Source organism: Felis catus, chromosome A1 (assembly GCF_018350175.1).
Source record: "Felis catus isolate Fca126 chromosome A1, F.catus_Fca126_mat1.0, whole genome shotgun sequence".
In the NCBI taxonomy this organism is placed as follows: domain Eukaryota; kingdom Metazoa; phylum Chordata; class Mammalia; order Carnivora; family Felidae; genus Felis; species Felis catus.
In genome coordinates, this window is record NC_058368.1 from 151,159,819 (window position 1) to 151,176,332 (window position 16,514).

The 16,514-nt window shown below is 35.4% G+C and overlaps 1 protein-coding gene across 22 annotated transcripts in view; it reads right to left on the reverse strand.

The window, feature by feature from the left end:
- Positions 1-16,514, reverse strand: part of MEF2C (myocyte enhancer factor 2C) — a 171,868-nt gene that overhangs the window by 91,382 nt on the left and 63,972 nt on the right. For 14 of the 22 annotated variants that reach the window (XM_011284522.4, XM_011284535.3, XM_019836547.2 and 11 more), the window contains one exon: positions 4,431-4,626. In XM_011284522.4, the coding sequence (XP_011282824.1) occupies positions 4,431-4,484 (54 nt within the window). In that variant the 5' untranslated portion in view covers positions 4,485-4,626. Of the gene's footprint in view, positions 1-4,430; positions 4,627-6,448; positions 7,512-7,580; positions 7,593-7,756; positions 7,920-16,514 lie in introns of those variants that run through there. The other 8 variants (XM_019836497.3, XM_011284541.3, XM_011284527.3 and 5 more) reach the window with 6 other exon arrangements.

The following is a 16,514-nucleotide window of genomic DNA, read 5'->3' on the forward strand; positions in this document are numbered from 1 at the left end:
CTTATTATATGTTAGATGCTTTAAATTTATGCCCTAATTTAATTATCTCAATGACTTGAGGTGGGTACTATTTTTTAAGCCTCCGTCTATTGATGAGGAAACTGATAAGGCTCAGAGGGGCTAGTATGTGGCAGAATTGGGATCACAGCTAGGTTCGTGTGTCTAAAACCCATGCTTTTCACCATTATGTTACACTGGATGCAGTATGATGTAATTGGGAAAAGCAAAGACATAAAACCATGCTCTTAGCCATTATATTATACAGGATGTAGCCTGGCATGGTTGAGAAAAGCATGCGTTGTTTTGTTTTTTTAATCTGAAAGGTGTGGGCTCCAAATTTTGGCCACCACTTAGTATTAACTCTCTGACTTGAAAGCTTTGCATGATCTGGGCCCTGTCTAGCATCTAATCTTTTCTCTCATCTCTCCAAAGTCATACATACCAGACTCAAGTTCCACAAGCTTTCCCTTGGCTCCTTAGCAAGCTCTTTCCGTTCTTAAGGAGCTTTGCAAATATTGTTCCATCTGGAATGTTGTCACCTGCCTAACTCTGACTCATGTTTTAGTTCTCATCTTTTAGCATTTCCTCAGAGAGGCCTTTCATCCAATCCCCAATCTAAATAAAGCACCTCTTGTTATACTTTGATAGCGCTTTGATAATTTCATTCACACCACATATTTATAACATTTTTATTATATATTTGCAAATCTCATGTCTGCTTCATCCTACTAAGCCAGGGATCCACAAACTCTGGCCCACAGGCCATATACAGCCCATCTCATTTTTGTCAATAAAGTTTTATTCATAGACACATTCATTCATTTACCCATTTGTCCAAGGTTGCTTTCACAACTAGGGCAGAGCTGAGTAGTTGAGATGAAGACTGTATGGCTCACAAGGCCAAAAATATTTGCTATCTGGCCCTTTACAGAAAAACTTTGCTGACCTCTGTGGCAGATGATAAGCTGTATGAGATTCGTCTGGTTTACCACTGAATTCTTAATGTTAAGCATATTGCAATCTAATAATATTTGTTGATTTAGTAAATAAGTGAATTATTCCCCTGTAAGTGGGGTTAATAAGAATTAAATGAAATAACACATACGTAATTCTTGGTACATGTTGCTACTTTTATTAAGTTATCTGGAAATTTCTATAAGACAAATTAACAATTCATGATTTTATTTATTTTTACATACTCGCTTAAGTAATGTATGTAGTTTAAGTAAGAAATTGAGAAATAAGTAGTTTTCATAAACTCAGAAACGCTGGACAAATTTTTAAAAATAAAATGAGCTGTTCATTTTTTTCCTCCTCTAAACTATTTTATGTATACAACTGGAGTTTCTGAGTGTTAGCAGTTCTCCTTACTTCCATCATGAAAGGTAGAGTAAGGGCAAAATTAAATTTAAACAGTTAGCTGCTGTTTTACAGCAGTGTTAGTTCTTAATGATATTCAACTTATACATCAGCTTTGTAATATTTCATTTCACACTTTTAAGTCTCTACTTCTTATTCTGTAAAAACACACCCTGTTCTCTGTATAGCCAAATAAACACCTGCAATGGCAGAGTGGGCTTTTACTACTTTTAAGAAAAGATGACAGTGAGCCATTGTGTGAGGTTCTATTATGGAGTCTGCAGTGGGGTAAGCTTCAAAAAGGGCAAAGCAGTTAACATTTTTCTTTTCCACATGTGAACACAAAGTTTAAAGGAAGCCCAGGCTGGGGGAGCCTCCGCACATGGGATGATTGGCTCCTGCAGATTTGCTAGTGGTGGTGATTATTAGAAGTGACCTACATCTTGTAAGCTTTCATGTCCACTCTCGTAGTAGGTGAGTGGCGCACATAACAAACATTTATAAATAAGATGGATGTCTGAGATTGTCAATAGCCACTAAAATAATCACTGAAATATGCATTAAAACGTGGCAGTTTTCACTTCTACCAATTCAAGAGTATGAGTGAAGGACCTGCTATACCTAAAGGTTGGAGAAGACTACACAGATCTGAAATTCTGTAGAATAAAACCAAGGAATTCATCTTCAGGATTAAAAAAGTCATCTAAATTGAAGTGAATTTAAACAATTTTTCTTCTCCCACAATTATCATGACTTCTAACATGGATGAGAGTAACAGTAACTATAGACACAGCATATATAAATTAAGATAAGATGTTCGATTATTAGCTCAAAAGTATGTGTTAAAATTCTTCCATCCTGTGTGAGTTTTATGTTCCTTTATAAAGCATAATGAAAGCTCATGAATTCAACCTGCAGAAATTTTCTCCTTTCTTTGTAGGCAAAAGGAAGATACTATGAATTTCATGAACCTAAAAATTACCTGGTATTATCAATGAAATTAGGTGCTAATTCCTATAATTTTTGACAGCACTCAAAATAGATTCTAGTACAAATAACTGGATCTAAACAGTCAATGGTACATAGTGTTCAATATTTCAGTCTTAATTTCAATTTTAAGCTGTAAGCCAACAAAAAAATACTGTGGTTTATACTGACAGAATTATTACTTTTTGGCTTGACCGATAGCAATAAACAATGTGTAGGAAAACAATGAAGAAATCCATCAAAAATCTTTACTTATCCTTTAAATCAACTTTCAGCCAAAAATAGTTCAAGTCATGTGTATGTACCTTAAATATAATAATTTAAGGGAGTATAAACTTGGAAATCTAAAGTTTCTTTATCTCTTAATGACATACTGGCTTTGATGGCATAAATAACAACTTGTATTCATTATCATTTACACATATAACAACTTAAGTGTCCATCAATGGATGAATGAATAAATAAGTTGTTACACACACATATACACACAATGGAACGTTATTCAGCCATAAAAAAGAGGAAATCCTACTATTTGCAACACCATGGAGGGATCTTGAGGGCATTATGCTAAGTGAAATAAGTCAGAAAGAGAAAGACAAAGACTGTGTGATCTCATTTATATGTAGAATCTAAAAAACAAACAAACTCACCCAAAGAGATCAGACTTGTGATTACCAGAGGTAGAGGGTTGGGGGAAGAAGAAATGGAGGAAGGTGGTCAAAAGGTACAAACTTCCAGTTACAGGATAAATAAGTACTACGGTTGTAACGTACAACACGATGACTACAGCTACCACTGTTGTGTGATACACAGAAAGGTTGCTAAGAGTAAGTCCTTTGTTTCCTTATTCTTTTCCTTTTATTATATCTATATGAGATGATGGATGTTAGCTGAACTGATTGTGGTAATCATTTCACAATACATGCAAATCAAACCAACACACTGGAAGCCTTAAAATTATAGAGTGATGTATGTCAATTACGTCTCAATAAAACTGGAAAAAAAAAACATAGGAAAAAACTTAAACCAGAAATCAGTTCTAGTCTCACTTGCAGTTCCAAGAAGACAGAAGGGGAGACAGACCAGAGTGTCTTTATTTGAAGGAAATTAGTCTGGTGAGGGCATCTCCAAAGGCTATCCTCTTAACTTTCCCCAGAATAAATGAGCAACAGGCAAAACATTCCTCTCTCCCATGGTCAAGGAATGAATGCCAGTTTTGCAAGTTCCATTATCCATTTGTAATGGTTGGGATCTGGCAGTACTACAATTTGTTAGTTAACATTAGAATGCATACAAACCACCCAACTATCCTTGTATCACCTAACCAAATGCATTCTCCCCAAGTGTGAAGGAACATAGTCAAATCACAAATATTCATGATATACAAGTCTTTGTCGAATAGAACATTTAGAGATATAAAATCTTTAGAACAAATTGATGGTATCATACAGTATTATCATTGGACTCGCAGAAAAAAATGGTAACATCATCTGCCTCTTTGTTTATAAAATTCGTGGTTTAAAGAAAATGGTATGAATTAATGAATAGTTTTTGCCTACATGTTTTAAGTTACTAATATTTCGTGAGGGTGTTTGTTGTTGTTGTCAGCACAATGCTAAATATTTTGGAGACAAAGTCTCTTTTAGTGTGAATACAAATAAAGCCATTTTTATAAGCCTATATCCTAAAACTTTAAGTGCATGGCCACAAAAGTCCTCGTTCCCATGAATATAGGAATATCTTTGTTTGATGATGCGTGCAGTGCAGCAATGTTATGCTTATTAACTCTTAATTATTAAGCTATTCATGTTATACAGGGATAGCTCCCGTTCAAAATTTATTGTGAAATAAAAAGTGAATAATCATGAACATGTAAGCTATTTGTCTAACAGATAAGGTGATTCTTCCCCCTTGACATATGATAGAATATTAGCATTTAAACTGGCCACATTTAATTCACTAAGACTTCTCTTAATGTATGCTCACAAGTTTGGAATGTTTTCAGGGTACCTTTAATATACCTGGGGGAAATGTAATAAATAGTCCATGTAAATAATGATACAAGAAAAAGTCTACCCACTCACCTGTCTGTTACGTTCATCCATAATCCTCGTAATCTGAATCTTTTTTCTCCCCATAGTCCCCGTTTTTCTTCTCTCTCTCGTCCCTGAAATTATGTATTTTTTCCTTCCTTTTCTTTCTCTTTCCTGTTTCCTCCAAACAAATCTCCTTCTTCAGCACTTGCACTGCTCAGTTCCCAAATTCCTGCATTCGTTCCTGCTGGACAAAAAAGAAAAATTAAATGCCACTTTAACTGAAAGCCAGTTTCATAAGAACTATCGTATTCTAATTTTTTAAAAAAGAAAACTATATGGAAGTAAGCCAATCAAATGAATGAAAATATGTACTCAAAGCACATGGTATATCCCATGCAGGAGCATATCAAATAGGAACAGTTTGTTTTTACAGTTAAAATAATCTCAGAAGTAATATAACAAGTCATTTAAATGACAAAAACTGTACTTTAAAGCCCAACACTTGAAATGTATCTTTTGCAACGAGTTTCTTAATATTTTTTAATGAAATTAGGTGACTATTTTCACCCTTCTATTATGAAAAATTACCTGAATCAGAGAGTTAATGAACCTCTATGTACCTGTGTATGCTAAGTAGGGCAGCTAATTCATTTCTGAAGGGAAAACAATCTCGTGTTTTGACAGCAGAGGTGATAACGTCCCTCGTTATGCAAATAGGATGGACTATTATGAAAGTGCTATTTGATATATGTAAATGTCAACTAATTTAAATCTAAATCCTTTAATCTTATTTTTAAAAAGTCACTGCTATGAGAACACTGTAAAAATAATATGGGATATTTAATCTTACATAATAAGCAGCTATCAGCACTGAGATCTCCTTTTCCTCTTGAACGCCCTTAAGCTATATATTGAACACAAGAATCAAAAAAGATAATCATTCACAGAAAAGAAATGGTGGGAAAAAATTAGAGTATTACTCCATTTATAATGATACTTTTTTTTATAACTACACTTTTTATAATAAGCCATCAGTTCTCAAAATTTAAATATGTTAAAAAGACATATCATATGTCTTGGGGAGTAAGATACAAAATTACAGAAGCCTGATACTCTATATATACTAGATATCTTTAGGTCATGAATTAAAATTAAAGAAAGGATCATCCATAATATAAAACAAACCCAGAGAACCCGAGTATTAAAAGTATGTATTTTACTTTGTTTTAAATTGTATCTGAAAATATTTGAAAGTAATGAAAATAAATTGCCGTGAAATGTGGAAGTTAACCAGAAAGCATTCCACAATGGATTCTTCATTTGCAAGCAACAGCTCCAATTATCCTATCCAGTCTTAAGTCAGAGAATGCAACTACTTTACACATGGCTCAGAATTTCCCTGTTTTAGTTGGTGTCTGACAAGGGACCTGAAAAATTCCCACATGTATTATGTAATGCTAAGCCAATGTCCTGGCTATTTAATAGATTATTTGGCTCCAATTCAAAGTTATCGGAACAGGAAAGCTGTTATACACTTGGTCTGATCATCAGCTGTCTTTTGATTTCTTTAATTTAATTTCTAAATTCTTTATCACCTTGAGTAAATTTCTTTAAATTAAAATTTTCTGTGGTTATCTAATTGCAGAAGCTATTATGATATAATTAGTTCTGGTGGATTAAGCGCTGCTTAAATACTAAGACCATCCATTCTCCTTTGCCCAATGCCTTTCTACGAAACTGCGGCTCAGTTGTGCCTCTGAGAATACTATATATGTTGAGTAACATCATGACCACACAGTGCTCATCAAAAACTCCAGTGGTAATTTTAAATGTTGGAAGTAGTTCAAAAGTTTTAAAGAGTTATATAAACAACACACATTTGACAAATACACATTAAAAAATTAGCTATAATAACACATTAAAATCACATTACAATAGAAAACATTCATGAAGCACAATTGCATTATATATTCGCTGTTGCCAAACACTGTCCATCTACCTATTTTTAGAAACAGTCTTAAATATCACTCAACTGGGCAACTTTCCTGTGTTTCCCATAGTCTTACCTTAGAAGCCAGCGGCACGTTAGATTGATATTTCCCTTGCATGTGCAAGACCCCAAAGAGACAAACAGGCTTCCTCTATCACAGAAAAGCCAACCCATGAATCCACAGCAAATGCATATGGGACAATTTCCTTTCTTTTCGTTTAGCTGAGGCCGGTGGCACTATCGGCTTACAGGACTATGCCTGCCTAAGCGCTTATTCACTTTAAGGTGGAAGGTCAGGGTGAACAGATTAGAGTGTGGTGACAAGGCGGGGAAGACGAGAACTTCTACAGATCCTGGTTTCAAAATACAAATAACCAAACAAGCAGAGAAACATCCCAGGAGAAAAGTCTCTTCAGAAAGGCAGAGGGAGCGCTCCTCCAGAGCCAAACTTAGAAGAGTTCCCACATATCACCACCCCATATTTCACAACTTTGAAACGAGAGACACTTTTGAAAAAGAGCAGGGCAGGGATTTTAATTAGTGAAAAAGGATGGGAAATATTTTGCCTGAGAAAATTTATATGCATATATCAAACATGTATATAAAATGGTCAGAACACCACTGGATATGTTTTCCCTTTTGAAATACGCAAGGTAAAGACAAACAAGCTTAAATTTCAGTAAAAATTAAGATATTTTCCTGCTTTCCATAAAAATGAGTATTTCTTGAAGTCTTGCCTGCTGAACATTTTTAAAATACGAAATCTGATATTATTATGTACACATGCAGACTACTACGCAGTGATGATGCGACGTTTTCATGAAGTAAAATATGTCACAAGATGTGGCTTAGAACATTTGATTACGGATCACCACGTTTCAGGGCTGCCAGTAAAAATTCAGAGTTAGGAAGGTCAACAATAGCTCAGGAGTTGTTTTCTTAGCATAACTATTTTTCTAAGCTGATTTTTATGCAAAAATTATTTTGCAAAGTCGGTTTCGAGTATTAATTTGTAGAAGGCCTAGAGAGGCTGAGAAAGAGATTATGTAAGTTTAGTAGCTTTTAAAACTGTTTTTGTATGTATACGACGAAGAGAATCGCTAAACTCCGTGTAGCAGAATTTCAAGTTATGCTGAGAACTTTCATTACATACAATCAACCATAAGCTTAAAATAATTCCAGCAGCCCTGCTGCTAACTTCTCTCCACATGAAAGAAGCATTCTTGGAAAATGACAGAGCCACAGAGAAACAATCAGTAATTAAAAAAAGAAGAAGAAAAAGAAACGCTCTACCACAGTTACACTCTATGGAGTTACAGTCTTCTGCATTTTTTTTTTCTTTTCGTCAACCTAAATATAAGAAAAATAAAATCAAGCTGCTTACTAAAAAGGGGAACTTCATTATGGCAGGCTTCTGTTCACTTTGAGTTTGGCATAAGCAGACAGATGAAGGCAGAGTGGTTTTGAGACCCAAGTAGAGAAGAATATCTTGTGGACAGATGCTAAAGATCCTTCTCCCACCCCAGCTCTCTCATTTACAAACAAGTTCCCTTGAGTGACACACACCGCCTCCCCCCTTCCCAGCCTCACTCTTTTTTGCGCTCTTCCTCCCTCTCTCCCTCCCTCCCACAAAATCCCTCCCCTTCACACAGAAGAATCTTGACAGAATGGCAGGAAACACGCACAGACTGGTCGGGGAAGGATATGATGTCAGCAACCACGAACAATAAAAGGTGTAAAGGTGCTTCCTTCCCTAAACTGTTCCAGAAGTGTAAAATGGGAACCAAAACTCTTCACTTCCTTCTCTGAGCAGAACTGTCTGAGTGTGCCGTGCTGCATGCCACACACAGAGAGGCCTTTGAGAGGTTCAGATAAGGGACAATGACAGAAACGCAGACATGGCGACACAATTTTGTATTTCTATTTTTAAAGCACCTAAGAAAAATCCATTTCAGGTCTAGTTTCGTCTTTTGTATGATTGCTTTAAGGAATAAGAACAAGAAAACGAATTCACTTTGGTCAAGGAGGAGATACATCACAATTACCATTTACTATGTCTCGCAGAAGTCATCTGACACAGCTAACGCAGCCGTATAATCTTAATTTACCCTTCGAGGCAAATGAAGAATTCTATACAGACAAAGAGCCAATTGGATAAATTATATTTTTGGTAAAAAATAGAATCACAAAAGCTGTCCAAAAAACAAACAAAAAAAATCAATGTTTGTTAGTAAAACACATTACTTCTTTGCAACCATAGTTTAAAAAAAGATATAGTGAGTGGGGGGAATAGATGACTATGTTATTGCAGTTCTCAAAGTTGTCCAAAAAATTCAGAGTAAGAACCAAAGAAACTAACATAAACTTTCAGTATATAATGAAACTATTTATTTTAATCTCATCGCTATTAGGTTCCTTCTAACATGGAAATGGCAGTCTACCATAAGGTTTCTGTAGGAAGAAAACCACATATCAAGTGGATCTGAGTCATCTTCAGATTTCAATCATCTTCCCACAACACTTTGATTTAGAAATTAAACACAACCTTCAGTTATGTGTTTTGATCGTAGAGTGAGACTGCCATGCCACATTAAAAGATGTGGGAAGAAATTAATTCTCTTCTGCTAAACTTATCTTTGCAAAGCATGTATTTTGCTACAATAAGCACAATGCAGTCACTTAAATAAAAACAACCTATGAAAAATGATCAAACATTAAAATATGTGATGTCAATCTGCAAAGAAAGAATTCTGGTTTTCTTTTACTCATATTAGCAAATAACTTCTTCGCTGTCTTACGTTTTCACTAATACTAGCATCTTCATACAGAGTTTTATAAAAACTAAAGGCTGAAAACCAAGCACAGTATGTCCAACAAAAAGTGATACTGTCATATAAACACAAACCGGATGCTTAGTACGAGATGAAAATGATCTTGAGCCCAGTTGCTGCAAGCCTGGTATTAGTAATTCAAATAAGTAAATGATTCATTATTATTTGAAGTGGAAAACTTTGCTTATTATGGTACATAGAGATACATTTAACTTTCTCCTTTATGACATATTTGAAAGACATATGAGGCATGTAACTATATTTTGGTTAAAATGAAAAAGTAGAACTTTTACTTTTTTTTTCTGCTTAAGAGGTATTTTGAACTTCGAAAGACATAACAATTATTGTTATTCTCATTGTTACTCAACTATGTTATATCCTAAGAGTTGGGGAATACTTCCTTGGTCCTGAAAGTCATTCCATGTCTCTTGAAGTAAATTTATGATGTTGTATTACTCTAGCTATGAATGCTAGCTGATTTCATTTTAAAGACACATAGTCAAAACTTACCTTCCTAAGGGTACTTAAAAAACCACTATTATTTACCTCTGGATACATACCATCATGCCAAAAACAAAGTTATCTTCTCAATTTATTTCAATTAGTGGCAATATGATGGAATTTAGAATTGTCACCAAGTCTCAGTAACATAGTGTCACATACAAATAATAATGTCATCTGTCAGTTCCTCATACATGCCACACTCCTTCCTACCACAGGGCCTTTGAATATGCAATCCCCCCTGCCTGGAATGCTCCACCTTCCCCTCTGTGCCCCCTTAACTTCTTCCTCTCCTTTCTGTCTTAGCTCTAATTTCACCTCCTCAGGAAGCACTCCATCCTTTCATGATCACAACAAATCCCCCATTAGGACTCACAGCACCGTGCCTTTCTTTGTAGCACTTGTCACAACTGAAATTGCCTGTCTTCTTCAACATCTGTGGGCCAACTCTGTTTTGTGTCTCTTTCGTAATCACATTATCTACCCCACTGCCAGGCACATCAGAGGAGCCGGTAACTCAGTTGATTAACGAATTTAAGATTAAATTAAGATTTAATATTTTCTTCAGTTGCTAGTTTTAATGACTATTCCTGAGAATATTGTCATATTTCTGCTTATACAGAAGCAAGTTGACAACCTCATTTAATCCTCTGTCATATTTATATAGCATCTCATATTTGGAGTAAGAGTAACTCACAACCCGAAGTCGAAGTGGAAAGAATTTTGGAGTCAGGAGGCTCAGGTCTGAACTTGAGCTTGTTGTTTGCTCTTGCCTACAACAAACTGGGAACAAACTCTTGACGTGCAGAATGGCTACGAGCACTAGGTGTGGTACTGTATGCAAAGTGGGTACACAGCAGCACTGCAGACATGACCTACTACTTGTAAGATTGCTTCAGTTTTGAGGCATAAAACAAAAGTCGTGTTATACAACGAGGCTACCAAGCGAATCATAGTCCTTACGTACACCGTGAAGACTTCACTTTCCAGAGCTAATGATGAGCAAGTTCTAACAGGTAATGCTTCATTTATTCCTTAACAATAATCATTATATGAAGAAAAAAATTTACAGTGTTATAAAAATTAAGAAGTTTCTCTTAAGTATCAGTCATGGAAGAGCTTCAGGCTGCAAAAGCAGAAATAACTAGGGAAATATATCAATTTTCCCAATGACCATGGCTGCTGAAAACTCTACATTAATGCTTCTAGTCCTACTTTAATATCTTTCCCCAAGGACAAAAGGAGATGAAATGTATGTCAGAAATATAATAAGGCTAAAAAGGAACTCGTTTTGAAAACCTCTGCAATTAATTTAATAAGTGGGCCTAACCTGCCGTTATCACTGACATAAATCATTTTATTTACACAGTTCTAGAATTTAGGAGACACTCATACCTTCAAACAACCGTGTTGCATTATAAACAATTTAATAAACACGAGGGAAGCATACCTTCCCCGTCATGGTTTTCCATGGTATATTCTGTCTTGAACATTTTTTTCACACTGCAGCTTAAACAGCCTTCTTCATTCCCCGTTCCAAAATAAACTCCAAATGGTCTAAATATGTCAAGAGCCTCATGCTGTTGAACCACATCACAGTTTTTTTTTTTTTTTTGCCTTTCCACATCATATTAAGTAATTAATTCAGGGTTCTATCATGTCTTTGTTTTCCTAATTTTTCCCAACAGTACAGCCACCACCTTGTCTTTCAAAAGCCACTTAGTGATGTGCCAGGGCTTACCACAAAGGTAACCCCTGCGTTGCGTCATCACAAAGCAACAGCTACTATTTGGCATCACAGATTACGTTCTGTTCCCCAGCTGTAACCTCTCAGTAAGAACACGCAGCTGGATTTTGTGTCGCTCTTACTGAACAAAGCAAGTAAAGCACCACACAATACCAGTATCGGTCAAACAAAATTGCCAGCCTTCAAAGCAAGCTAGGATTGAAGAGGGAGATGTTGTTATACGTTTTCGCGTTACTATAACAAAATCTGAGTTCCTGGGCATCTCATGATCCTTTCAGAAAAACATTTTATGTTCATTATTTTCTTAATCTTTTATCATATTTCATCATATGAAATTCATATTCATATGAATTCATTCATATGAATTTCATATCATATTTCATCACTAAAGTGGAAAAACTCTATAAATTTCTTTCTCAAAAGCCTATATGTACCAGACACCATGTTCAGCCTTACTGATACATTGGTGTGTGTGTCTGGGTGTGTGTGGGGAGAACATTTTCGTGCAAACCTGCAGCAAATGGAAAAGCTCCATTTCAGTCTTTCATAATGTGAAGATAAAACAGTAAGAGTACATTTTAAGACACCTGAGTAGTCTTAAATAATCACAATATTACTAAGAAACCACAATATTACTAAGTAATCACACCAAATAATCAAAGAATCACAATATCACCAAATAATCACAATAAATAATCACAATATTACTAAGAAAGTGATATAACTGGTTAAAAGACAGTCTAAGTAATTATTCTGTATTCAAATATTACGTTAAACAATTGAAAATTATGTCCTAAAAATAATTTGCTTCTGTTTTTATTTTCCTAATTTAGTTAATATTTAAAGATGACCTTGAAATAGAAAGAAATAACTACTGTCCTCCTGCCAATGTTTTTGTTATACATTAAGGAGAATAAGCTTGATAAATCACCCACTATTTACACTGAATGTCATTTACTTTTTGTCTTTGGTCGAACTTCAGGAATTTGTAAAGTTTACATAACAGCCTTTCATCTAATATGCATAATAGCCAAAATGCCATAATAATGTCTCTCAAAATATAGATATTTGATATTGCTGTTCTATGTGGCTCAACATGGAAACCAGTGATTCATCAATTTTTCTATTCTCTTCATCTCTTTTACAGCATCCTAATCAACCTAATTAAGGCTTTGTTCATCTGAAACCTCTGATGACAATTTGTTTAACTCTATCCCACTGTGGTCTTCTTATAAGGAGAATTAAATCTGATCTTCTGACAGCAATCATTAAATGATCCCAACTGGCCCCAATTAAGCCACATGGCTCACGGGCTTCCATACAGTCAAGTGCCAAGTTCTCTGCTCCATTCGCACATCATTCTTTACCTTGGTTTATTTTCTTAAAGCCAATTAAGTATGTGTCTTATCAAGTGGAACTAAATTTCCTTGTGTACATTAGCTTAAGATACAGTGCATCAATTGACTTTGCAGTCACACTGAAGTATCACACAGGGCTCCTAAAGCCATTCTCTCTAGCTATAGTGCTATTAATGAAAATAAAACAAAACAAAACAAAAAAAAACACAACACTTTAAATTTACTTACCCATGCTGAAAGTGATACATGTGCCTTCTCAAATAATACACATATTCAAACACTTGTGGCTAACATAAATCAACAACAACTTTCTATCTGGCTTATTTACAATGATGTTTTAATAGAGTAGTATCTGCATTTGGTAGAGCTTAACATCCTTTTTTTTAAAAGCATTTAAATTGTCTCTTTAAGAGCTGCTAAAAGAGTAGTTCCAAAGTAAGACTTCTGAAGTTAACCTTTCTTACCCTTAATTTCTGCTCTAATTTTTTTCACATATGCTCAATTGTAAGTTCTGTAATGATGTTCGCAGGCCTTCCTATGAATGCAGGTAGCCTCAGGATTTAGAGCTCATTGATTGTGTGCTACTCCAGGGAGATGGCTGATTAAAAACAGCCTCGTGAGGAGGAGTAGCTCCTATTCACATCTGGCTCATCTTGTTCTAAACGCTCATACCTGTATGGAAATTTGACCCCTAGCTCTGGCTTTGGAGCACCGCACTTTTCAGAGTCCTTTACCTTCGACGTCAGGGCAGAAACACAGTTAGATTAATCTCAGTATGACTGGTGTTTGACACAGTTTCTGAAGGCCTTAATCAATTATCCTGACTACTTTTCTGAGAATAAAAACAAATGTGCTGTATTTTTACATCTATTCTAATTATAGCTATCACTGATCATCTGTTGGTATCTGATGCAGGCTATCTGTCACAGTTCTCAGAGCAGATGGATTAGAACATATCTGTTCATCCTAATCATACATTAAAAACTGACATTAGGATAGAAAACTGAAATGGATGCTATGCATCTTATTGGACATTAACCTTGATGGAGCACAGCAATTCTTTTTATTCCTTGACCAACAGATGTAACTACAAAGAAAAAGGAAAATATAATAGAATCTTTAACATACTGACATTTGGAAACACCTAGAAAAATAGTTATGCGTGTTTTCTTTATGATAGCTAAATAGATAATCGTCTACTCAATAAAAGTTCTCCTCAGAAGAGGAAAATTCAAAATATTTACTACAAAATGCTGATGATTTAGAAAATACTAACAGCCTAACAGCTGATTGACCTTAAAAAATGTATAATAAATATACTAAAATTTTGGCAAAGCAAAACAAGATGCTCGGTGTTGCATTATGAAATATTTCTCACTGTATTATAGTAATCTCCAATAAGGTTTGATGTTAATTTTAGAGCACGCTTCTGCTAAAAAGGGCAAACCCTGCAACAGATTTAGTACAAAGAAGCTGAAAATATCCTGTGGAAAAAAAAAAATCTGTAGTGAAATCAGCCAGCCCAAATCCTGCCATTACTCAGCACTGCAGTGACGTGCGGATGTTTGTAGTGGTTTGAGGAGCCAGCAGGGGTGGAAACTCTACGTACTCGACTTCAACATGATTGCAATTGAACCTCATCAAAGTAAGAGCTCATAATTTGTCACAGAAAACAGCCAATTAACATATGTTAGAAAAAGGCTTCATAAAGATAATATATGATTAAAGACCCAGTGCAGCTGTTGAAAATCAAAACTATGCATTTAAAAAAGAAATCTCAGCCTGAGCTTCCGTACGGTTAAACTGATAATGGCTACTATGATTTTTTTTAAAGGAGAAAAATATAATTACAGTGCTTCTCATAAGTTTGGGGTTATGGCAAGGGAGAACTGGGTACTGTGGTATTATTTACTATGCCTTACTTAGTTCTATAAATAGTTGAAGCCCTTGCCAAAACTCTGTAGTTACTTTGTTATAGTGCTATTTTAAAACACAGACCTTCATTGTGAGCTAAATAGCCTTCAGGATGCACTTTGTAGTTATAGCATTCCTCTCAAAACTATATCCTCCCTTTATCTGTGCAGAACTCCAGGACAAGAGGACTCGACATGACAGTCCTGCTCGCTGTAGAACACACTGGGGCTATGTGACTCAAGGTTTCGACACTTGAGAACTTTTGTCAGGGTTGGTGGTCAGGAAAGACAACGCGTCAATGTGAGAAATGAGACTATGGTGCATGTGTGTAGTACAGATCCTCTAACATGACGTAGTGCAGGCCACCTGCCACAGCTTCGGAGCAGATGAACTATACGTAACTCAATGTACGGGGGGTACTCTCCTCGGAGATTTAAATGAAACTTTAGCGTGGACCAAGCGAGCAAATCAAATCTTGGCTAAATTGATATCATTGGAGACCGTGCACCAAAATCATGATGCTTGATATTACAGATATCAATGAAAAAGTTTGATCTTTAGTTACAGAGACATAAATATGTCAAGCATGATGCTAGGTCCTAGGGACACCACTGTGAACAGAACAAACAAGGTCCTGGTGTTGACGAAACTTACACTTTAAAGTTTGAAAGAGAGAGGCAATCAACAGGTACACCAGTATGATGATTTTAGATAGAGAAGTGCTGGAAAGAAAATACCACACTAGGACAGGCGAGGGGGTGACTAAACAGGAAAGAGCAGAGCTGGACAGTGCTCTCAGGGAAGATGATATTTGAGCAGATGACATCTGAGGACAGATCTAAAATACAGATGGAGGCAGGCAGTATTTGGAGGATGCCTACTCCAGCCTGAACACTCCATGAATACTCTGCCTGTCACTATTGCTACAAACTCGGCTAATCCATAGTTTCCCAAACCTCAGTTTCCTCATCTACAGAATAGGAATAATTATATATATATTCTATGATAAGGCTGTGAGGCTCCAATAAAAAACAGCACCACATTCATTTGTAAAAATTCAGTTAGATGCAACTCAATTTCATAAATTCATTGTGTCAACTTGTTTCCTTCACTTCAACATTGTATACTTTCATAAAAATTATAAACACTTTGAAGCACTGACAATATAGTATAATGCAAACGGTTTCTAAACTGATATGAACTGAATCCAAAGGTGCTTCTTCCCTTGAAATGTGGGTGTTTCATTAAATCAGTGTCCACTGACTGAACTAGTTCTTGGGCAAAGAAGTTCTTTTCACGGTGTTAAATATGCACAGCACCATGAGCTATCTGACAAATACAATGAAAAACTTCTGCAAGTGTGAAATACAGAATTATATTTTTAAAATCATGCCTCTTTTCTTCTAGAAATAAACAATCTTACAACATTACTGATGTACCTGAGTCACTAGGGTAGGTTGATTTATTTCCTCTCTCACAGGACCCAACTCCCAAGCAATCAGAACAGTTTTGATTAAGATCTCAGTGATATTTGAAAATCCCAGTGTCTCACCGAATGGGAAATGTTCACATATCTTTGGACATACCCATCTAATGAGAGTAAGCTATGTAGCCTCCAGCCAAACAGATTAATTTCCAACTTGGAATGAATAGACAAATTGAATCATCGAGTATTTTTTAAATTAAAGCATTTTAAGAAGAAAAAATAAAAAAAATAAGGATTACAAATTTTAATAAATAAAAATTGGAGTAAAAAGCAATAGACACATTTTAATCTTAAAATTTGTTAAA